Here is a 23,923-nt window from a genome sequence, read left to right as displayed (position 1 = left end):
AGATTAACAATAGATTCAACATCCAACATCACTTAACGAATCCTTACTTTCTTAACGAATTCTTACTTTCTTTTAATTCAATGCCTTGGTTTGCTAAAAATATCAATTTTTTTCTTAAAGATTTTTGCTAGCTCACTAGAGTATTGAAGATAAAGAAAAGTTTTTGAACGACGTAAAGAACTTTTATTAGGATGACCTTTACATATTCAAATATTATCTTGATCAAATATTTCAAAGATGCATACCCGATAATGAGGTAAGTAATGCCATTAAATTTTGTCATTCTAGGGCATGTTGAAGTCATTTCTCATCAAGAAAAACAATTGTAAAAATCTTACAAAGTGGATTTGACTGGCTCACTATGTTCAAAGACACATATGTATTCTACAAAACTTGTGAAAAATGTTAAAAGTGAAGATTTATTTCAAAACATAAAGAGTTTTTAGATAATTTTTTATTGACTTTTGGGACACATCATAGTAGAGATGTGCATTGTGCATTTCATGACTTATGATCCTATTTTCATAAAAAAAAACTATTTGACATAGTCTTGGAAATCAAACTATAAAAGACCATGTTTGACAGTTTTTAAGAAAAATGGATGGGAAGCCTATCGCAGACCTATAGAAGGTGTTTAAGTCATTCTTGGATGTAAGCCACAATCACAATTACCTATATATACACATGTTTTTTCAAAAATAAATAAAAAGAGAGTGAGAAAGAGTGAGAGTCTAACTGACTTACATATAGGTGGTATGATTGCATTTTCAATTTCTCATCTATAAATTCTTATCTTATTTCTTTTCATTTTTACTCAATTCATATATTTAACGGATATAAAAGTGTATGGAAATAGTAGGTTTCTTAAGTCATCACATAAAAAATATTTATATTTTTGGTGAATCTAATTTTGAAAAAGAAATAAAATTTTTAGAATCAAAAAATTATTTTAGTCAGATTAGCTAAATTTTTTTTATTTAATATATAAAAAAATTTAAATTACAGATAAATGTATCCATAACTATATTTAAACAAAAAATTAAATGCTGGAAGTACTTCCACAAGCTTCATCATAAAAAGATATCATTGAAAAGACAATCATCAAAGGGGAGGGAAGGTAAAGATTGACGGCGGCAGAATTTGCAGCGGCAGAGTCAGAAGAACAATCATTATGGGAAAGGGGATTCCAATCTGCAGTAGGTCGGCTAGAAGAGACCTAATTCTGCCAGGTTGAGTTGCTGCCCTCAACCCTGTTTCTGCCGCTTCTTTCTCTTCTATTTTCTGGACTTTCTTTCTCCTTTCCCTTGTAGAACACTTCCTCTCCAGTTTCCGCAAGGACATAGCCTTCTCGGCCGACCTATAGCAGCTATTTCCCGCAAGGACTGTTCTTCCAACCTACTGACTTTGCTGCTGTTTCCTTGCTTCTGCCTTCTGCAGCAGCTTTTCCAGCCTGGTTCTCATCGGAATCATCCAGCTCTTTCTTTCCAACGCGTCTACATATTTTCATTCAAGGTAAATGTGGTTTTCATCATGTCATGTGGCAATTTTTATTTGTTCATAATTAATTTTGATGGTTGACTTTACCATCTTTCCATCTTTGGATTTGAGGATTGTGACAATTCACTATATGTCAGGACAAGCAGTTTGGTATTTTTTCCCCCTCATTTCCGCTAACGCAAACACAAATTGTCAATATTGTTTTTTTAATTTAAAATAAAATCAGGATGTAAAGTCTTGCTGCTATCAAACTACATTATGCTGTGATGAAATGGATCGACAAATGCTCCATAAAGGAAAAGCAAGTGAACTTAGTTAATGAGCAATTGAATAAACTTGGAGGTGGTGGTGGCAAGAGTTGTTAAGCTAAAAGTATAATTGAACCACCACTGTAAAGGAAGGAACATATACACCTTTACAACCGAAACTGCAGCTCCAGTCCCCCCAAATGATAGCTTGGAAGCAGCAAAGGTGGCCCATGGTCACATACTTGTGAATGCAGAAATGTATCCGGCCCCACACATATATAATACAATTGAGACCAGAAGCATTCATATGTGGATACATTCATAGATATTCAAGGATATCAGTAGAGTCATAATTTTTAAAGCAAGAAAATGAGGAGAGCATATCGCAAAATGTGGCGGGTGGTGCCGGACTGCACAATCAAGAGAATCTTGCGAACGGAATCGATGAGAGACATAGAAGAAATACTCAAGAGTAAGCTGGCAACCATTAAGGAAGACGAGTCAGAAAGTGATGAGGTGGAGAAGAGTACTGTAACACCAGCAATATTGGCCAGGAGTAAGAAGAGACCAGAAATAAGAAAGAAGGGGCGGTTTTTTGTGGCTCACTTGAGCTTTAAAAACCGTATGCTATTCATGACTGCTGGGTTGCAGGTTTGCCTCCAAAGATAGCTTGCTTGAATATTAATGGAATTTTAAGCCATGCAAGCTCGTATATGTATGTTGGATTCAGAATAAGCAAGCAATCAAGCAGATTGATTTCTTTTGTTTGGTCAAATTAGATAGAGTAATTGGTGTGATTTATTTGACATCTTTTATATATATATATCGGTAATTAATGTCAAATCGCTTTGTGTTTTACGTTTGATTTTTACGGGATGATTATTGTGGGCGGGCGTGTGTTTAAAGAATTAGATGTAAATTGTAATAAAAATTGAAATATTTTACAGCTCACTGACGTTAATGTTTCCAAATTTCAAATTTAAGTTTTATGATTTTTCTTTAAAAAAAAAAAAACATTTTCTTTTCCAGCGAAGCTATGATTGCATATTATTGGCTTTCATTGCTTCATTATTCGTACGTGCCATGGCCGTCTTGGGCTATTCTCTGGTCACAGCCTCTTTTCACTCAGATGAAGAAGCAGATTTATAGCCATTAGGATGATGAGTTTTGGGCCCTAGTGTCCCAGGTCGAGAAGCCACGCTTTGCTCTTGTTGGTCATATCTAAAATGGGCCTGATAACTTATCTTGGAAGGCTTTGTCCCGTCTTCTTCTCCCAGCTAAGATTCCATTGTTTCAAACAGAAAGCCGGCCGGTAATTCAAGATACTGAGCATCCTAAATCCTAGCTAAATATTAAAAAAATATGTATGGAAATATTTTAATAAAATAAAAACTACATAAAAAAATATTATAAAAATTTATAATATTTTAAAGAAAAAATTACAAAATAAAATTCTTAACCAGTTCGATATAAAAATATAAAATTAACAAAAGTTATTTTAAAAAAATAATTCATAAAAAAATTATATAGAAAAATATTATAGTAATTCATAATATTTTAAATAAAAAACTATAAAACTAAATTTTTAACCAGTTTAATATTAAATATTTTTTAAAAATACATAAAGAAAGACAATCTTACAAAAAAAAAAAGAAAGAAAACATGTAAAACCCAAAATATAAAAAAAAAATGTGGGGAAAAAGGAAAAAAAACAACAAAAAAAATTAAAAAAATATGAGATGAAGAAAACCTTTCCACCCAATATTTTTCTCGTATCTTTTACAATATTAGTTAATTTTTAGCATTAAGAAAACCTTTCCACCCCTTTCGATTTATTTTATCATAACTTGTTCCTAACAATATAAAAAGCACAGCCCTCACAAATCTACGGGATATTATTTGTAAAATGGCATGTTGAGCCTAAGCTCGTACAGGCCGGCTCCAGGTGAAAGCCGTAAGCTCACCATGCTACCATACTTATTAAAATTCATCTAGAGTTAACTCGGTTAGAAGATTAAATTTCAAGTTACAAAAATTAACTTAAATCAAATTGAAAAAATTATAAAAATATTTAAAATCTTAATATCTAAAAATATGAATTTACATGGATTTAAATTATATATATTGTAAATAATAATTTTAAAGAAATATATTTTTTAAAAAATATATTATCTCATAGTAAAAAAATATTATATTCTCCAATAAAAAAAACAAAGAGCTTGGCTGCCGGGAAAGTTTGTTGGCTGCCATAGGTGGTTTTGAGCTGAGCTGAAAGTCGTGTGGCGTGAGCTGAAGGTAGAAGATGAAAGAAAATTGCTATTTTATTTTATTCAAAGTTTTTAAGGTCCAGGATTAACCTGTTGCCTCCTTTCCATTCCCTCTTTTCAACCATACGTTAATTCTTTTAAAACGGTCAAGGTTTCATGGTCCATGAAAATATAAATGGATCGTTAGAATAGCATTTTTTTCATTAGAGTGCGCACCTTAAAAAAAAACTTTATCTTTCCTATTTAAAAATTAATATATTAACCGTTTAGCTCTTTCATTTAGTTTTAGTATTTGTTATTGGAGATGCTCTAAATGTGCTTCCAATTATATATTAAAAAAAAGAAGTTTTTTTAAATTTTTATACAGTAAAATTTGATATGAATTAATAATTAACAACCAAAAACTACAGAGCTTAGGTGTATAAAATTACACCGAGCAGTAAAAAAATCTTCAATTGTCCCTCATGCATGAGTCAATATGTATACTTTCTAAACATTTTTATCTTTTATAGTAATTTGTTTTTAACTCTTAAACTTAAATCATTGTTTTATATCAGCCTAAATTTTTTTATTGCAGCTCTAAAAAATTATACGAGGCTTGGTGTTTGTAGATTAATATTTTTGTTTGTTAAAAAAAATATGCAACTAGCTATTTGTAGTTTAATTTTCTGGTTTTTTTTATTAGAAAAAAAGTTTATCTTAGGTCACCTGGCAATTCAGCCAGCCAGGTCTTTCAAAATCAACCACCTGTCGGACCAGTCTAGTAACTATGCATGGTAGTGTTGGGCAAAGAAAGCACTCTATTTTATGACATCTGAACGCAGGAGGAAGCACTTTCCTTTTCTTTTTTTTTTTTTGTTTTTTTCAATTGTAACAAATAATAAAAAAAAAATTAAGAGGACGAGTTGTAGTTGCTGGTTCTAAGTGGCAAGAGAGTGGGGGTGAGTCGGTGAAAACGAAGGAAGAGGACGGAAGACGTTATGTCAGGGGGGAATATCCTTACGTTTCAAGTGATGGATAAGCCACAACTCAGCCGGACGTTTCGATATTACCCCCCCACCTGCCTCCCACTCCCATCCACACATTCTCTCTTTTACCCTCTCTCTCTCTCACATACACGCAACTGGAATAATCAACCAGGGTTGTATTTTATTCCTCTCTCTTTCGCTCATTCTTAATCCTTCTATTTCTCCTCTTGCAATAACAATAATTTTGTATTATGGTGAATTGGGGTTCTTCATTTTGAAATTTAAGGTCATTTTAAATTAGTTGTTAAAAGTGTTAGTACATATGAAAAAGATTATTATGGATGTAAAAGCTGACATTTTGAAAAATAAAACATAGAGAAGAAATTAAATGAGTAATTGACCAAGTATAGAAACAAAAGGAGGGGGGATTCTTTATTTATAGTTTATACAGTTAACCTTCCTGTGGTTTCACCCCAATCTTGCCGAGTTATTTATTACTTCAACACTTCTATGCTTGGAAGAAGACATTAATATTTTGATCGTGTCAAAAACTATCAGAAACCAAAAATGGTTTAGTTGTTTTGAGAGATAATTAGATCTATTTAAGAAACGATCGGATTGTTTCTCAAAACAGTTAGACATTTTTTGCCCTTATCTAGTTTTGGCTAGATTTTGTGTTATGGTCTTTTATTTTTTTAGTTCTTTTAGGTTTGTTTAAGGGAGATGAAATTGAAATTAATACAATGTATATGCTAGTATGGGTGAAATTGCAGATACCGTACAACAGTAAGAGACAGTTAGCAGAGCGCAGGCTCCATGTTGGTGCTAGACACCTTAAAACAATTAATTAATTATTTTAATTTAAGTGTGTAACTAAAATTCTATTTGATTTATATTTTGAGATATCAAATAATATGTTAAGCTAGATGCTCTACTTTAGGGATTAACTCCCAATTTAGGTAAGTGCCATGGTTTAGAGATTAACTTCCAATTTAGGCATGTTAAGCTAAATGCCCTAGTTAAGGGACTAACACCCGGTTTGGGCATGTTAAACTAAGTGCTCTAGTTGAGGGAGTAACACCCTATTTGGAGCAGTGAGATTAGTTACTTTGGATTATAGTTTATTCCTGGTGTCATAACTCATTTCTAGGTTATTTCCTAAATGTACTTCTTCTTTTTTTAGTCAAAAAAATAAAATAAAACCTAGCAATATAAAAAAAAACAGGTTGAGGAGGATTTCAAACATATAAAAAAATCAAACTGCAATTTTGGATGAATTTCAAAATCTAGTTATACCCCATTATACCTAAAACTGAAGAAACAATGTAGATTTAAGATCAAATTAAATGATTATTTGATGAATCCGTATAAAAATTAAGTCCAAGAACATAATTAAATTTTTAATAGGTCAATTTGATGTAATCACGAGCCAAGTTAAAGTTTAATTATGTTTTAAGAATTTATTTGGGTTCAATTAAAGGATTTAATTAAGTGTAAGGACTTAATTATACTTTAAAAATGGTCAAATTAATTTTAGTAGGGGTTTAATTGGTGAAACATTAAGTTTGAAAGCTCAATTTGAGCTTGATTGAGAAGATTAAAATTTTAAGAGACCAAATTTAATTTTTTTTAATTTGAGCTTAATTGAAAAGATTAAAATTTTAAAAGATTAAATTTAATTTTTTTTCAGGTCAATTAATTGAAATCAAGGGCAAAATCACAAGCAAATTAATGTTTTAAGGTTAATTAGGGGTTAAATTGAAGAATTCGTAGCCAATGATGAATTTGAAAAAGGCGTCAAACTATGAAACTATGAAATCAAGGGTGAAATTGAAGAAAATTGAAAGTTTAATGGTCAATCGTTGAAGAATTCGTAGCCAATGATGAATTTGCAAAAGGTGTCAAACTATGAAGACCCAATTAATTGAAATCAAGGGTGAAATTGAAGAAAATTGAAAGTTTAATGGTCAATCGAGGGTCAAATTATATAAATACAAGATCAAGAACTAAATTGAAAAATACGTTGCAATTAGAGGTAGATTTTGAAATTCAATAGAGGCAAAATTGCATTAAATTAAAAATTTGAAGAAAATCAAAAGTTTAATGGTCAATCGAAGGTTAAATTGTATAAATCCAAGACTAAGGATCAAACTGAAAAATGTGTTACAATTAGAGGCTGATTTTGAAATTCGACAGAGGTAAAATTATATTAAATCAGAAGTTTGAAGTAAACTAGGGGTAAAATTAAAGAAAATCAAAAGTCAAATGACCAATTTAAACTTTGACCAAAAATCCCTAATGTAAGGTTAAAACAACATCATTGTCTTCTTTTTTTGCTCGAAAACATTGTCTATGTGACTACTTTTCAGGGGCATTTAATGCTTCATATCTCTACTAAATATGACTACACCTTAAACAAAATGATTATTTAACATTTCTCTACAACCTAGTATGGTCCGTTCAAGCTGATTAACAACATAAAGGTTGCGACGCCTGCTTAAAAAGGTGAACTAATAAGTCTTTAACTATCAAATTTGATAGTTTATGGTGCCTATTTTGAATCAAATATTGAGATCTTTTCTAGCTGAATCAAGGGTTAGGATTTTTTTCTAAATCATTTTTGAATCAAATATTGAGATCTTTTCTAGTTGAATCAAGGGTCAGAATTTTTTTTCTAATAAAGACAAGATTGCTCTCTTCCATCCCCTATAAATAAGAGTTGATTTCATAGCCTAAGCATTAAGAAAATTGAGTCTAAAGTTGGCGAAGATAAGACCCCTTTAGTTTTTGCCTTCCCAGGACAGTTCTCTCTGTTCTTTCTTTCTCTCCCCCACTGTTCTAGTCACCACCAGTTTGTCTGCTACCATCTCCACCACATGTTGCTTATGCAACCACCAGCCACCTACCCCCCACATTTGAGATAGCCACAATGAACTCCTCTCTATCTCTCTCTCTCTCATCTACAAGTTTCTTCTCCCTCCTCCTATAGCTAATGTTGGCCACCATTTTTTCCGCTGACACCTCCTGAGCCCCCGGTTGGATCTCATCAGAGTGACGACCACCATGCTAGGTTGTTTTTTTTATCCTTCTCCTTCCTCTTCTTCTAGATAATACATATCATAAGAAATAAAAGCTTGCTAGCACCCGACATCAGCCCCGCAATACCTAACTTTAGGCTAAAAGAAAGGTTTATCATGATAATAAGTCAGATTTTCAAGGGAGTACTAAAATCATTAATAACTTAGAATTGTGAGCTTAATTAAAGGTTGACTTAGTTAAGTTGAATTAAAAAAAATCACTTAATGCATTTTATACTGTTGCGAGATATAAAAAAAATTATTCCTCACAAAACTAAGCACATTGGTTTTTTTTAATGAATTTTATTTTTGTATGAAACTTGAAATGTAATTAGTTATTAGGAAATTTTTAAATGTAAATATTTTTAAAATGTTATATTTTGGGATTGTAATTGAATGTTATAAGTCATCTTGAATGATGTAAGTTAATTAGGTTGAAAACTAGTTAATTAGATGGAAAACTTGGATGCTTTAATTTATATTTTGTTTTACTTAAATTTTTAAATAGAATATGCATTAAAATGTAAGGCTTTAAGAATATTCAATTGCATAGATTTTGGGTTTATGTTTTAATTATATTATGATTATTTTTAAATAATATTGAGTGTGTTTAATTTTTAAAAATATAGATTGTCGCACCCTCGCGAGCGGAGCGCGGCGTCGCGGCGACCGTCGATTGATCTCAAGGTCTTTTAGTTTTATTATTTATGTAAAAGGGAGTCGGCACCTAGTATTATGGTCACTAGGAAACCTAACTAGTCTTTCAGAGATTCTAAAGCAAGAGACTAGTTGCGTAAAGGGAAGGTGTTAGCACCCCTAGTACACCCTACCTAAGTTAAGCTGCTTGGTGTTTGGTTTGTCTTATAATTGCTATGGTGTTGGTGTTTTCTAATCTCATTAGTTTTTCTCGGTTTGATTCTAACTAAATTTATTAAGAAAGAAATCTAAGGAGATTCAATGTGAATAATAAATTATTCCCAATAATATTTTGGATATTCATCCTTTAAGTATTTCTTTATCCAAACATTAGAATATTGACCAATACCCTTTGGAGTTTTACAAACATGTTGTAAAATCCAGAAATGCAAGAAAACAATTTTCATTGTGTTTAAGAAATCCATGCGAAAACATATTTTTCAAATTTTCAAAACTGCCAATATTTTTTGTATAAAAAAAACGTTCAAAACATATTAGGGTATTGGCCGTATGCAACACACAAGAAAATATATTTTTTTGATATATATATAAATTTGTCGCATTGCGTCAAAAATCGGATATTCTAAACATGAAATTGATATTTTTTTTACAACATAAAAAAATTTCAGACTTTAAAATAAATATACCAGAAAATCATAAATCACGTTCTCTATTTTTTTTTTGAAAAAAATAAAATAAAATGAAAGCAGAAGATCCGGTAGGTTCACTTGCCCGCTGGACAAAAAAAAAAACTCAGCTATTGTTCAAGTGATTTTAAATTCACTTGAACAGTAAACACAAAAAGGCATGCACAGTAGGTATGTAATTAAAATGCAAAGTGAAGAGAATGCATGGAAACTTACCTGGCGCTGCAACGGGCTTCTGCAAGAAAGTAAGGAAAAGAAAAAGAAAGTTTGAGGAATTTCATCTGGTTAACATTTGAAGTTTGTATTATTATTTGGCAAGTAGTTCTACACTTAAATTATCAAGTTTGATGAAAGTTTAAACCAATTTTGAAACAAATTTTGTATTATGGTTAATTGGGGTTCTTCATTTTGAAATTTAAGGTCATTTTAAATTAGTTGTTAAAAGTGTTAGTACATGTGAAAAAGATTATTATGGATGTAAAAGCTGACATTTTGAAAAATAAAACATTGAGAAGAAATTAAATGAGTAATCGACCAAGTATAGAAACAAAAAAGGGGGGGATTCTTTATATATATTTTATACAGTTAACCTTCATGTGGTTTCACTTGCTGAGGACGGATGTCTACAACCGCAGCTGAGAAGAAACAAATTGGTGTCTGCTGGCTTACATGTTCTCCTAGTTGCGGGAGTTGTTGATGACGTTACGGCTAATCTTGACAACAACCAACGCTGGGGAGGGAGCTCACTGTTGGAGAAAAACATTATTGATTGCTGAAGATGGAGTCATGCTATTGTAAACATGAACTAGCTTTACTGCTGCTTTTAGGTTTGTTTAAGGGAGATGAAATTAAAATTAATACAATGTATCTACTAGTATGGGTGAGATTGCAGATACCGTACAACAGTTAGCAGAGTGCAAGCTCCATGTTGGTGCTAGACACCTTAAAACAATTAATTAATTATTTTAATTTAAGTGTGTAACTAAAATTTTATTTGATTTATATCTTGAGATATCAAATAATATGTTGAGCTAGATGCTCTACTTTAGGGATTAACGCCCAATTTAGGTAAGGGCCATGGTTTAGAGATTAACATCCGATTTAGGCATGTTAAGCTAAATGCCCTAGTTAAAGGACTAACACCTGGTTTGGGCATGTTAAGCTAAGTGCTCTAATTGAGGGAGTAACACCCTATTTGGAGCAATGAGATTAGTTACTTTGGATTATAGTTTATTCGTGGTGTTATAACTCATTTCTAGGTTATTTCCTAAATGTACTTCTTCTTTTTTTAGTCAAAAAAATAAAATAAAACCTAGCAATATAAAAAACAAGTTGAGGAGGATTTCAAACATATAAAAAAATCAAACTGCAATTTTGGATGAATTTCAAAATCTAGTTATAACCCATTGTACCTAAGACTGAAGAAACAATGTAGATTTAATATCAAATTAAATGATTATTTAATGAATCCGTATAAAAATTAAGTTCAAGAACATAATTAAATTTTTAATAGGTCAATTTGATTTAATCATGAGCCAAGTTAAATTTTAATTATGTTTTAAGAATTGATTTGGGTTCAATTAAAGGATTTAATTAGGTGTAAGGACTTAATTATACTTTAAAAATGGTCAAATTAATTTTATTAAGGGTTTAATTGGTGAAACATTAAGTTTGAAAGCTCAATTTGAGCTTAATTGAAAAGATTAAAATTTTAAAAGATTAAATTTAATTTTTTTTCAGGTCAATTAATTGAAATCAAGGGCAAAATCACAAGCAAATTAATGTTTTAAGGTTAATTAGGGGTTAAATTGAAGAATTCGTAGCCAATGATGAATTTGAAAAAGGCGTCAAACTATGAAACTATGAAATCAAGGGTGAAATTGAAGAAAATTGAAAGTTTAATAGTCAATCAAGGGTCAAATTATATAAATACAAGATCAAGACTAAATTGAAAAATACATTGCAATTAGAGGTAGATTTTGAAATTCAATAGAGGCAAAATTGCATTAAATTAAAAATTTGAAGAAAATTAAAAGTTTAATGGTCAATCAAAAGTTAAATTGCATAAATCCAAGACTATGGATCAAACTGAAAAATGTGTTACAATTAAAGGCTGATTTTGAAATTCGACAGAGGTAAAATTATATTAAATCAGAAGTTTGAAGTAAACTAGGGGTAAAATTAAAGAAAATCAAAAGTCAAATGACCAATTTAAACTTTGACCAAAAATCCCTAATGTAAGGTTAAAACAACATCATTGTCTTCTTTTTTTGCTCGAAAACATTGTCTATATAACTACTTTTCAGGGGCATTTAATGCTTCATATCTCTACTAAATATGACTACACCTTAAACAAAATGATTATTTAACATTTCTCTACAACCTAGTATGGTCCGTTCAAGCTGATTAACAACATAAAGGTTGCGACGCCTGCTTAAAAAGGTGAACTAATAAGTCTTTAACTATCAAATTTGATAGTTTATGGTGCCTATTTTGAATCAAATATTGAGATCTTTTCTAGCTGAATCAAGGGTTAGGATTTTTTTCTAAATCATGGAAAAAAATTGAAATGTCCTCGATTATAATCAAGGTTTCTTTCAAGGATGTGTGCGAATTTATTATTCCTAGAAAATTATTTTGAATATTTACCACTCCGGGTTTCTTTATCCAAATATTAATAGTGAATAATAACAAATTATTCTCAATAATATTTTGGATATTCGTCCTTTAAGGATTTCTTTATTCAAACATTAGCGGTAAATAATAGATAAATTCTCCCCAAAATAAGATTTTTATATTTTTTAGAATATTGGCCAATACCCTTTGGAGTTTTACAAATATGTTGTAAAATCCAGAAATGCAAAAAAACAATTTTTGTTGTGTTTAAGAAATCCATGTGAAAACACATTTTTCAAAACTTCTAATATTTTTTGTATAAAAAAATATTCAAAATATGTTAGGGTATTAGCTGTATGCAACATACAAGAAAATATTTTTTTGATATATATATAAATTTGTCACTTTGGGTCAAAAACTGGATATTTTAAACACGAAATTGATATTTTTTTTACAACATAAAAAAATTTTAAACTTTAAAATAAATATACCAGAAAATCATAAATCATGTTCTCTTTCTTTTTTTGAAAAAAAATAAAATAAAACTAAAAGATCTAGCCGGGTCACTTGCCCGCTGGACAAAAAAAAAACTCAGCTACTGTTTAAGTGAATTTTAATTTGTTTGATGAATAAACATAGTAGGTATGTAATTAAAATGCAAAGTGAGGAGAATGCATGGAAACTTACCTGGCGCTACAATGGGCGAAGGGGATGGCGCTGGAGCTTCTGCACACGACCGGTTATGAATGCTGGTAAAACTGGTGTTGGTCTGTCTTTCTCTTCTTGCTGATGTTCTCTCTGGAGACGGCGAAGACGATGATGAAGGTGGGAGATGTGCCGGTGGAATGGACGTTCTACCCTCAGTGTTTTCTTGCTCTTTCTCTATTTTCTTATGGGCTGCCTCTCTCTTGCTGCCCTTCCTCCCTCTCCCTCTATCTTTTTTTTCCCTGCCCTCTCTCCCCTGTTCTACTTTCTGTGCTCTCCTTGTCTATACTATGCTCGTCCATTTTTCCTCTCTCTCTGCTGCTTCCTTTTATATATGCTAGTGCTAAGAACGGATGTCTACAACTGCAGTTGAGAAGAAACAAATCGGTGTCTGCTGGCTTGCATGTTCTCCTAGTTGCGGGAGTTGTTGATGACGTTGCGATTAATCTTGACTACAACCAATGCCGGGGAGGGAGCTCACTGTTGGAGAAAAATGCTATTGATGGCTGAAGATGGGGTCGTGCTATTGTAAACATGAACTAGCTTTATTGTCATGTTTCTCCCAAAAGGGAACCAGCCGTGAGGAGCAGGGATGATGTTGTTGCTATGGCACCGAGAAGAAGTTTGATGGACTAGGAGGAAAAAAAAGGAAGGCCTCTCCTGCAACACCAAATGAAAGCCTATATGGTGGCTTTTGGAGGTTAAAGGGGGTCCTCTTTTGCTGGGTCTATGAGATGAGGAGATGGAGAGGCGGCTCTCGTTCAAAAGAGTGATCTCTATTTTCTTTTTTAAGTCAATGGGGTGACTGCTCATTTTTTTTTTAAATAAGAGGGTGGCTACGACTTTTTTTTTTTAAATAAGAGGGTGGCTACGACTTATTTGCTCAAGTGAATAGGGTTAGGGTTTTTCTTTTTCTGTTTTTCTTTCTTTTTTGGAAAATTACCTCCCTCCTGAATATTTTTCTTCTATCCGTTTAGGTCAGCATCCAAGGCTTTTATATAGCCTATACATGGCTTTATTTAGGAAACAAATATTACATTAACTCTAGGGTGTAATATCGGGTGAGTAGAAATAGAAAACTAAAAAATTTGATTTTGATTTTGTGATCAGCAATGATTTCTTTCCTAGTTAGAGGATGGTGTGATTCTTTTCTTTCCTTCCATAAAGCCAACTGATCTCTTTGAAATGTGGCAATAAAAACATGGTCTTCGCTCCAACAATCAAACGTGATGAGAAAGGAAAACAACAAAGAAAAAGGAAAAGAAATCAGATGGAGGGTGCAGCTGCAAAGTCTTATTTTTCTTATTCGATGCGGTAAAAATCCTTCTGTTTATGATGATCCAGCCCCCCTCTCCAACTTTCAATATCCTTCTTCAATTAAAGCCCTCATTTTAATACTTTTCAATTCAGTCCTTAGTCCAAAAAAATCCTTCAAATCAGTCCCGCGAACTTGGGCTATATTCTTCCCGCGACAAAATTTTATGTCGTCACGTTAGATATTCAAATAGGAATATCTTGAGCTTCTGATATCAAAATCAAGCGATTCAAAAGTCTAAAATCATCTATGCATCTAGGAATACAACTTTGATAAAGGAGTCGAAGTAAGAAAAAATCATTTTATAGAATAGAAACTAGCAGTAATCTATCTGGTCAAAAGGGATTTCCAGGTCTAACTCAAAAACTGACGAATGTCGGGAATCCTAACATGACTGAGAGTATGAAATAAGAACAAAAATCATAAAAACTAAGCCAAAAATAGAAATTTTTTAGTGCAGACTCGGGTCAATATCCTTCTCGCGGCAGAATTCTCTACCTTCACGTTATATATTCAAATAGGAATATCTTAAACTTCTAATATCGAAATCAAGCGATTCAAAAACCCAAAATTATCTATGCGTTTATGACTACAACTTTGATGGGGGAGTCGAAGTGAGAAAAAATCATTTTATAAAACAAAAACCAGCTATAATCTAGTTGGTCAAAAAGATTCATGATCTGACAATACTAAAGTATCCAAATCTGACTAAGAATCTGCCTTAAAAATAATGATCCCTAGGACCTAATAAAGGTATATGTCAATTTTTAAACATGTCATAAGTGACAGGATATAGTTAGGATGGTCAAATATCATATGAAACCAAGTCAGAATCGGAGCTTAAGTTGGAACAAAAGAAAAAAAAATTTGACAGCAGCAGAACCCCTTTTTTTGCTTTTGTCAATTTTCTAGCAAACATGAGATACACCCACACTTGGTTCAAAACCGGTATACACCATCTCTAGCACATGGGGTCTAAAATTTAGTAACAACACAGATATGATTCATCTATAATGTTTTTTAATCTTATATAGATTAGATTTGGTTTTATTTTTATTTTTATTTTTTTATAAGATTTTTCATATGTGTAACCTTATATTTTTTTTAATTATTATTCAATAAATTTTATATATATGTGTTGATTTTTATTATTAATTTTATGTACTTTTATATTAAAAATTTATTTTGATAAAGAAATTTGTTAAACTTAATCAAGTAAATTACCATATTGCAATACTAGATATTTTAATCTTTATTTTTTTCTTAGTTTTTTTTTAAAAAAATTATTGTACATGAATTATTTTTTTCATTGCTTTACACATAATTATGTATATTCATTTTCCTTGATTTTTTTATAAAATTTTTATCCTTTTAGTAAATTAATCCAAGTTTATAGTGTATTGTTTTTTTTATCTTTGTTTTTTTATCCTTTTATTAATGTTTTTGTTCTTTTAAATTTAACTCTCAAATTTAAACTTTGTTGTTTCCTTTTGATTTTTTTTATTGCAATTTTAACACTCATTATTTTTATTATATTTTTTATTTTGAAATTTTTTATGTTATTTTTTTTTGTGATTTTAATCCTCATGATTTTTTCATGTATAATGTTATTAGTTTTATAACTCATATTACAATTTAAAAAGTTAATAGTAATTGATTTTTTTATCTTTTTTTTTTTATTTTTTTAATATTTATTTTTACATAATTATTTTATTTTCATTTAATTTTTAATTTTTTAATGAATAAAATAATTAAGAGTTTTTATAAATATTGTAAATATATATTTTTATAATATGAGAAAGTTTCATCTTTTATATTGAATTATTGTTATTTTTTAATTATAAATATCATTATTTTTTTAATGATATTATTAAATTAATAGAGTTTATTAAAATTATTTGAGTCAGTTAACTGAATATTATTATTTAAAAAAATATTCACTTCTTTTTATATTTTTATACCAAAAACCTCCGATACATTGGCCGCGTTGCCAATCTATATGGTCAGGACCCGTTTGAATCTAGCCAGGTTTTTCTTTCTCTTTCCCACTCTTGCTTTGTCTTATCTAGTTTTGCTTCTTAAAGTTTCCACAACGAAGTTTGCCTTTCTATTTTTCAGATTGATCAGTGGCTCGAATACACTCCTGTCTTGACTGTAGGCTCTGAATTCGAGAATGCCTGCAACTATATTGACAATTATCTGCAAACTCGTACTTTTCTCGTGGGCTACTGTTTGTCTATTGCAGACATTGCGATCTGGTCCGGTCTTGCAGGTAAAGCTTCCGATTCCTTTCTATTGTTTACTTTACTGCATTTATTCACTAGTGGGTGTCAAATTTCAATGAAAAGAAAATTCCTTAATTGTTGGCCTAATTATTATTGTTTTATTGTTTAGGTTTTAACAATCTCGTTGTTGAGCTGAATTTTTGACCTGTTCTGTTATTACCGATTGATTTTTATCATTTATGCTTAGAGTCCCAGAATATTAAAAGAAAGGGCTTGGCTGCTATTTTTCTTGATTGCATGACTTACCATCAACTACAGCATTTCATTTAGCAAAATAGACTTGTAGTATTATGTGCATTGATAGATTGTTCCTATCTATTTCATTTTGTTTTTAAAGCATTCATTTTTTTTCTTAAATCCTTCTCGATATGCATATGACATGTCATGCTGCCCAGGAACTGGGCTGAGATGGGAAAGTTGTAGGAAGTCTAAGAAGTTTCCAAACATGGTACGCTGGTTCAATTCAATATTTGATGAGTATAGCGAATCTTTGAATGAAGTCATATCAACTTATGTTGGCAAAAAGGGCTCAGTAAAGCCTGCAGCAGCCAAACCAAAAGGGCAACAGGCTGTCAGTGGGGATAACCCAGAAAAGGGAAAAGCAATCAGCAAACCTTCTTCTGAAGTAGATCTTCCAGAAGCTGAAATTGGAAAGGTGTGTCTGCGATTTGCTCCTGAACCTAGTGGCTATCTTCACATCGGGCACTCAAAAGCGGCTCTACTCAACCAGTATTTTGCTCAAAGGTACCAAGGTCGAATGATAGTTCGCTTCGATGATACAAATCCATCAAAGGAAAGCAATGAATTTGTTGACAATCTTTTAAAAGATATCGAGACATTGGGTATCAAATATGAAACCATCACACATACATCTGATTACTTTCCCCAGCTGATGGAAATGGCTGAAAATTTGATCTGCCAGGGTAAAGCTTATGTTGACGATACACCACGCGAGCAAATGCAGAAAGAAAGAATGGATGGCATTGAATCAAAATGTAGGAGCAACAGTGTAGTGGAGAATCTGAAACTGTGGAAGGAAATGATTGCAGGATCAGAGAGAGGATTACAGTGCTGTGTCCGTGGGAAGTTAGACATGCAAGACCCAAACAAGTCTCTTCGAGATCCAGTCTACTATCGTTGCAATCCTGTTCCTCACCATCGGATTGGGTCCAAATACAAGATATACCCAACATATGATTTTGCATGTCCATTTGTTGATTCTGTAGAAGGTATAACTCATGCACTCCGATCGAGTGAGTATCATGATCGAAATGCTCAATATGATAGGATTCAAGCAGATATGGGACTGCGAAAGGTTCACCTTTATGAATTTAGCCGGTTGAATATGGTCTACACAATTCTCAGCAAGCGTCATCTTCGTTGGTTTGTTGAAAATGGAAAGGTGGATGGATGGGATGATGCTCGATTTCCAACTGTGCAGGGAATTGTTCGCCGAGGTTTGAAAGTAGAGGCATTGGTGCAATTCATCCTTGAACAGGTAAGCTAACATGCATCCATGTCTTCACATCTTTATATTCTGATGTTAATTGGATAGTCCATATGAGATGCTGTATACAGATTTGATGAAAAACTTACATTCTACTCGAAGAATATACAGTGAAAACATGCTTGAGGACCTTGAAGAACTTTGTGTTGTTCCCGTAACATGTGAATTCTTTCCTTCTTTTTCCCAATTATACCAAAGAACTTAATTTCATTCATGTGACATTTTTTTGAATTCTTTGGTTAAAAGGCAGCTTAGGATGGCAAGTTCAGGTTCATCACTTTTGCATCACAATATTCCTTATTTACTTCTACATAAGCAAGCATATGTCCATTGATTTATACTCTTAGGTTATTTTGTGCATTCACCCTTTATCTTCTTAAAGTTTTAATTCTAATTCTATTTCGTTTCAGGGGGCATCCAAAAACCTTAATCTCATGGAATGGGACAAACTCTGGACAATTAATAAGAAGATTATCGATCCTGTGTGTCCCAGGCATACTGCTGTCATTGAAGAACATAGGGTGCCATTAACCTTGACTGATGGTCCCAAGCAACCATTTGTTCGAATCATTCCAAGGCACAAGAAACATGAGGGTGCTGGAGAGAAGGCCACAACATACACAAATAGGATATGGATAGACCATGCAGATGCAGAGTTGATCTCTGTAAATGAAGAAATAACCTTAATGGATTGGGGAAATGCCATAGTGAAGGAAATTGAGAAGGACCAGAATGGAAAGGTCACACGCTTGAGTGGGGTCTTGCATCTCGAAGGATCTGTCAAGACCACAAAGTTGAAGCTCACCTGGCTACCAGACACAAGTGAATTAGTTAACCTCACTCTTGTGGACTTTGACTATCTAATCACAAAGAAAAAGGTAATTCTTTATTTATGGACTTTGGAAGTTTTTGTTTTGTTCCTTTTTAAAAGAATACAATTTTGTGTCTGTTTAAAACTTGTCTACTTTGAGAACCTTAGTTGTTGAGGCTGTGGTTTTTTATTCTCTGTTTTCTATTGATTTCTGAGTGAGTTTGTTCTTTTTTTGTCCTCCTAACTTTTTTGTTACTGTTTTGGCCACTGAAATACTGTACTTTTAATGGCTAATTATATTTTTCCCTGTAGATGGGGTGATCATTTCATAAGCCACGAGTTATTTTTTTCTCATGTCACTGTAGTTTTGACTGAATGACTTCTCAATGTGTTCTTGGGATCAAATTCTTTTTCAAACCAGCTTGGAGAATGTTGACCATCTACTTTTCAAATTTATTTTACAGTTTTCGTAAAAACTTTTTGGCATTATTGTTTATTTGAGCTGTTTTTTTCTCTAATTTTCTGAATGTAGAGTTTCAGTGGTTGATTTATTCCAGTACATATAATGTATTTAACATGTCAAGTTTTGAAAGTGGCCTTGTAGTGTTTTCACCCCTTTGTGGGCGTGTGTGAAGAGAGTAGAATGAATACATAAGAAACTTTGAAATGGGTAACTCCATTTGATGCATCTATTTAATTGAACATTTTGTTTATGGTTGAATGTACAAGTAGCACACAAAATGAATAATGGGGGATGGACCCTTGTAATGGACTCTTTCACATTGGAATCAGTTTATATTCAATCTAAAATAGACATTATAGTTGTGTGGGGGGCTTTTGGTGGTGATGAAGCTGGGTAGGAATAGATGGTAAAAGAATCTAGTTAGACACTATAGTTGTGTGGCATGATGTTTTGCATAAAACATTATACTTGTCATAGATTTTGAGAGCAGAATTGTAACCATACTGAGTGGCTGCTATGTAAAATTTTAATTGTTGGTTGGCGCTTGTATTTGTTGATGCAGCTGGAGGAGGGAGAAAGTTTCCAAGATGTGCTTAACCCATTTACCAAGAAGGAGACTGCAGCTCTTGGGGATTCAAACATGCGAAATTTGAAGCGTGGAGAGATATTGCAGTTGGAGAGGAAGGGCTACTTTAGATGTGATGTTCCATTTGTCAGACCTTCGAAGCCCATAGTTCTGTTTGCAATTCCAGATGGCCGACAAGCAACCTCATTGAAGTAGACCTTCATATTTGATTAGCATACTCTCTGGTGTTCTGGAGTGAACATTTTTCCTAAAACTATGTAAGATGAGATTTGGACCTTTTACATACAGACATGAATTTGTTCTGTAGTTTTTGATGTGATACTTAACTAATTTACCTTGCTATAGATGTTGTACGAATTGAATGGTGCCTTTTCAACCAGTTAATGTGGTTTTGGTAGATTTCCAAGTTTCAGATAAAGATGTTCTTGTTGAATCCAGAAGCAGTATAGATGCTGATGGGATTTGGCTTTTTTAACTATGTGAATGTGGCTATGATAAACTACATTTTCCTGTGGTTCCTCGTATTGAATTTAGCTTCCTTGGTCATTTTAACTGTTCCTCGTATACAGATGCGATTAGGTCTACAAGGAGCACCTAACTTTGCAGACTTGAAAGTTTTAGTTCTTGATTCCATGCCCCGGGGATCGAGTAAAACCAGCGACATGGATTGTGCCCTCTTTCCTTGTGTGAAATTGGAACTGTATGATAGCAGTGATCAAGTGACAAGCATTTGTATAGTGGGTTCTAATTAAGTCACAATTATTATTACCTTGATTGTCTGTCCTGTTATGCCAAACTTACCCACTTTGGCGTGATGACGGCTATCACATCTGCAGCTTCTTTTCTTTAATGAGATGAGTACACCTACCAAAATCACCTCTTGTTGACATTTTCAGGTAAGATTTTTCTTTAATGAGATGAGTACACCTACCACAATCACCTCTTGTTGTCATTTTCAGGTAAGATAAACAAGACAAGAAACTTACTAGTGCATTGAAAGATGATGGGATGAGACAGGAAGGTTTTTCTTATGGATTAAGCCATTGCATTAACTCGGGGAGTTCTGTTAATCAATGATTAATTGTACTTTTAGGAGCAACACGCAAGAGTGCCATGAACATGGAAGGAGAGGATGGTCCAAATTTAATTTTTTTCCCCGACTAGAACTTGAACTCTGTGCATTGCTAAATAATAATATAAAAAGAATTAGGTGAAATTCATGATTTGTTAATAAATGGACCATACTCAATTGTTGTTTCTGATTGTCATCAACATTTTTTATTAGTTACGCATTATCATGATCTGCACTTACTAGTATGGTAACGAGTGATTATTTTATATTGGGTAAATGTAAAGCGAATGGTGGGATTTAAATAAAATAGTGAGCCATCAGCCACCCCAATTACTTGATTGCGGTTTGACTTTCTCGAGCAAGGGCTAGTTCCTTTTCCCTTCCCTGCTTATGGCATGTCCTCAGCGCACATCCACATGTAGATGGCTAAGGTGATGACAAAATACATTTATTTGAAGGGTAATGAGGAGGAGGTGAAGATGGAGAGAACTTGTTTTTCAAACATATAATCGTGTGTTTTTACGGCATCTATCCAGTCTAGAACACTAATAAAAAGACAAGTCTTCAAACTTGATGGAACTATTCTCGAAATGTAAGCACTGGACAAACAAAATCAAGTGATCGAAATATTGTCAAGTGAATTGGTGGGTTAGCTGGCTACGGCATGGAGGTAGAAAGTCTTCCTCCGTAAACTGACTTCATAAAACATGCTGCTTGTCTAATCTAATGCATTTCATGCATCTATCTGAGAAATACATATGGTCTCTGTCGAGCATGGTTTTATATCTATCTGAGAAATACATATGGTCTCTGTCAAGCATGGTTTTATTATATATATATATATATATAACTGGCTAAAACAACAAATTGATGCTTTGATATTTTATTCAGTGGAAGAACGGTCTGTAGAAGATTACATGTCGATTAATCATTTAATCTCCTAGATGATCCATCAAACACAAATTTCTCCCTTTAAAAAACTGTTACAGGAAGAATAACAATCAAAAAACCCCAGCTAGGCACAGCTGTAAGATTTATTAATTTATAATCAAAACCTAGCGTACGTACTTGTGTTTTTATACAGTCAACCAATCATCTACTTCTTAGGTGCAAACCTGGACTTGATCTTACGGACCTCCTTGGTACCTACCTGGAAAGCCTTGGTCAAGACATGGTCAGGCACGGGTGGTTGGGCTGCAAACAATGTGGCTGCAATTGACTGAGTTCCTGGCAACTGGCTATTGAATGCAGCAATCACTGCAGCTGAGACTTGACCGTTGTTCTTCTGGAAATGAACTAAGCCTTTGGGGAAAACAAATGTCTCGCCCACCTTGATGGTCTTTGATATCAAAACGTTAGCAGTGGTAATGAACCCCACGTCCAGTTGGCCTTCAAGGACAAAGACCATCTCACTGGCACGTGGATGTGTGTGGGGTGGGTTTAAGCCACCAGGGGCGTAGTCAATGCGGGACATGGATACCCCCAAGGTGTTGAGTCCTGGGATCTTTTGAACATTGGCAGCAGTGACCAAGGAGCCGAATGTATTGTTGGTGAGACCTGGTTTAGCCAAACCGGCAAAGAAGAAGTCCTCTGCCGATATGTTTTCCTTGCAGGTGAATCCATTCACCTTCACACCTGTTTAATTAAATAAGCATGTCATGTCACAAATTATCAAACTAGTAACATTAGCACATAAGCAAGAAAATGTATTCAAAATAAAACAGAATCAAAGACAAAAAGGTGAGATCCAAGAAAGATGAGGAAATTGTGTTGGCAAGGAACAGAGGAAAAGGCTGGGCAAGTCAACTCTCCTACCCTATACCAATCATGTATATAATTAACTACGATCAAAAGGAAATTAAAAACAATAGTGGAAGAAGAAATACCAGAAGAAAGATCAGCAACGCAAACATCTTGAAGCAGGTCAGGATCAGCAGAAACGGTGGCCACTAGTACCAAACCAAGAGTCATATAAAGAAGGGAGAGGTAGGCCACCTTATTAGCTGCCATGGCTGCTGCTGCAGATGCTAAGCGCTAGCTTTCTAGGTTCCTAGGTTCTGGCGAAAACTATTAAAGGAAAATAACTAGTTGTTTTTTTGGGTTGAAAAAACAACTAGTTAATATAAGAGAAAAGGAGGGAGGGTGTCTGAATTAGGGAAAAGATGGATGAATAGGAGAGAAAGGTGGACAAATGCATTTAGAGTGGCTGCTGCATGATTGGTAGGTACCAAAGTTGCCTTAATTACTCCATTCGGTAAAGATGTGGTACGATATATTTTTACATTGAATATAATTACAAAAATTATTTATTATTTATTTTAAATTATAATAAAAAATTGATTTTGAGCTTAAAAAACCTATAATTTATAGTATTTTTTAAACATAATTAATTACAACCGTAAAAACTAACTAAAGATACACCGAAAACAAGATGATAAATTTTGTAACTATATTAAAACTAGTTGATAGTTAATGGGCTGTCGTCATCTCTCCTGCCATTATAGTTTTGGGCTGTCGTCATCTCTCCTGCCATTATAAAACGCCTATGCTTCCATATTTTTTTGGTCAATTTTTCAATGTTCATCTATGGACTCGATCTCTTATATTATTTTCGATGGAGATCTTTATTTCAATTGATGTATAAATTGGTCCAGAGTTGGTTCTTTACCATGGAAAAAAATCACATTAAAATGTGGAATGATATAGCCAAGGTGATGGAAACTCAAGAAAAAAAAAAGAAATATTGTTCAGAAAAATTCATGAAATGAATTTGATATTTTATTAATGCATCCTTAATTCCTAGCCTAATTTACTTGCTGGAAAATAACAAAAAAAATCCTAATATAATATAATGATAGTTATATTAAATAATAACTTAGAATCTAAGTTAGGAATCAAATCTATCTAGTTTGAGTTGTTGTCCTTAGCATTATTTTTACATTACACCAATAACAAATTTATTTTTAACGAGTTTAAAAAACATTTATGATCCTTCTTTCTTAGACAGGCTTAAGGGAACGAGCATGTCTCAAGTTGAGGCTTAGTAGTGGACCAAGGCTAACCACTTGGGGGTATGATAGTGTATCAAGTCTCAGGCACGTTTGAAATGCTTTTAGGTTTAACAATATACCAAGTCCAACACTTTAACTTGACAATCAACTAA

General features: G+C 32.8%; 2 protein-coding genes and 1 long non-coding RNA gene across 3 annotated transcripts; 2 read left to right on the top strand and 1 right to left on the bottom strand.

Moving 5' to 3' along the window:
- Nucleotides 1-1,134: 1,134 nt before the first annotated feature.
- LOC105135731 (uncharacterized) lies at nucleotides 1,135-2,706 on the top strand. The gene is made up of 2 exons (XR_844234.1): nucleotides 1,135-1,512; nucleotides 1,724-2,706. It is a non-coding gene; the product is annotated as an uncharacterized LOC105135731 (long non-coding RNA).
- A 13,295-nt stretch (nucleotides 2,707-16,001) lies between these two features.
- LOC105135759 (Glutamyl/glutaminyl-tRNA synthetase, class Ic) lies at nucleotides 16,002-20,121 on the top strand (the record flags this gene model as incomplete). Its single annotated transcript, XM_011040784.1, has 5 exons — nucleotides 16,002-16,064; nucleotides 16,155-16,308; nucleotides 16,717-17,819; nucleotides 18,239-18,706; nucleotides 19,665-20,121. Coding segments are annotated over 5 exons (2,007 nt in total), but the record flags the coding sequence as incomplete, so codon positions are not given.
- Nucleotides 20,122-21,611: 1,490 nt separating this feature from the next.
- LOC105135729 (germin-like protein 5-1) lies at nucleotides 21,612-22,973 on the bottom strand. Its single transcript, XM_011040759.1, has 2 exons — nucleotides 22,647-22,973; nucleotides 21,612-22,395 (listed from the first exon to the last, which is right to left on the bottom strand). Exons 1-2 carry the CDS (start codon nucleotides 22,768-22,770, stop codon nucleotides 21,857-21,859), a joined length of 663 nt encoding a protein of 220 aa, XP_011039061.1. The 5' UTR covers nucleotides 22,771-22,973; the 3' UTR covers nucleotides 21,612-21,856.
- Nucleotides 22,974-23,923: the final 950 nt, after the last annotated feature.

Source organism: Populus euphratica, unplaced genomic scaffold (assembly GCF_000495115.2).
Source record: "Populus euphratica unplaced genomic scaffold, PopEup_1.0 scaffold271.1, whole genome shotgun sequence".
Taxonomy (NCBI): domain Eukaryota; kingdom Viridiplantae; phylum Streptophyta; class Magnoliopsida; order Malpighiales; family Salicaceae; genus Populus; species Populus euphratica.
The sequence above is the reverse complement of the archived record's forward strand: the minus strand, read 5'-3'. Positions and strand labels throughout refer to the sequence as shown.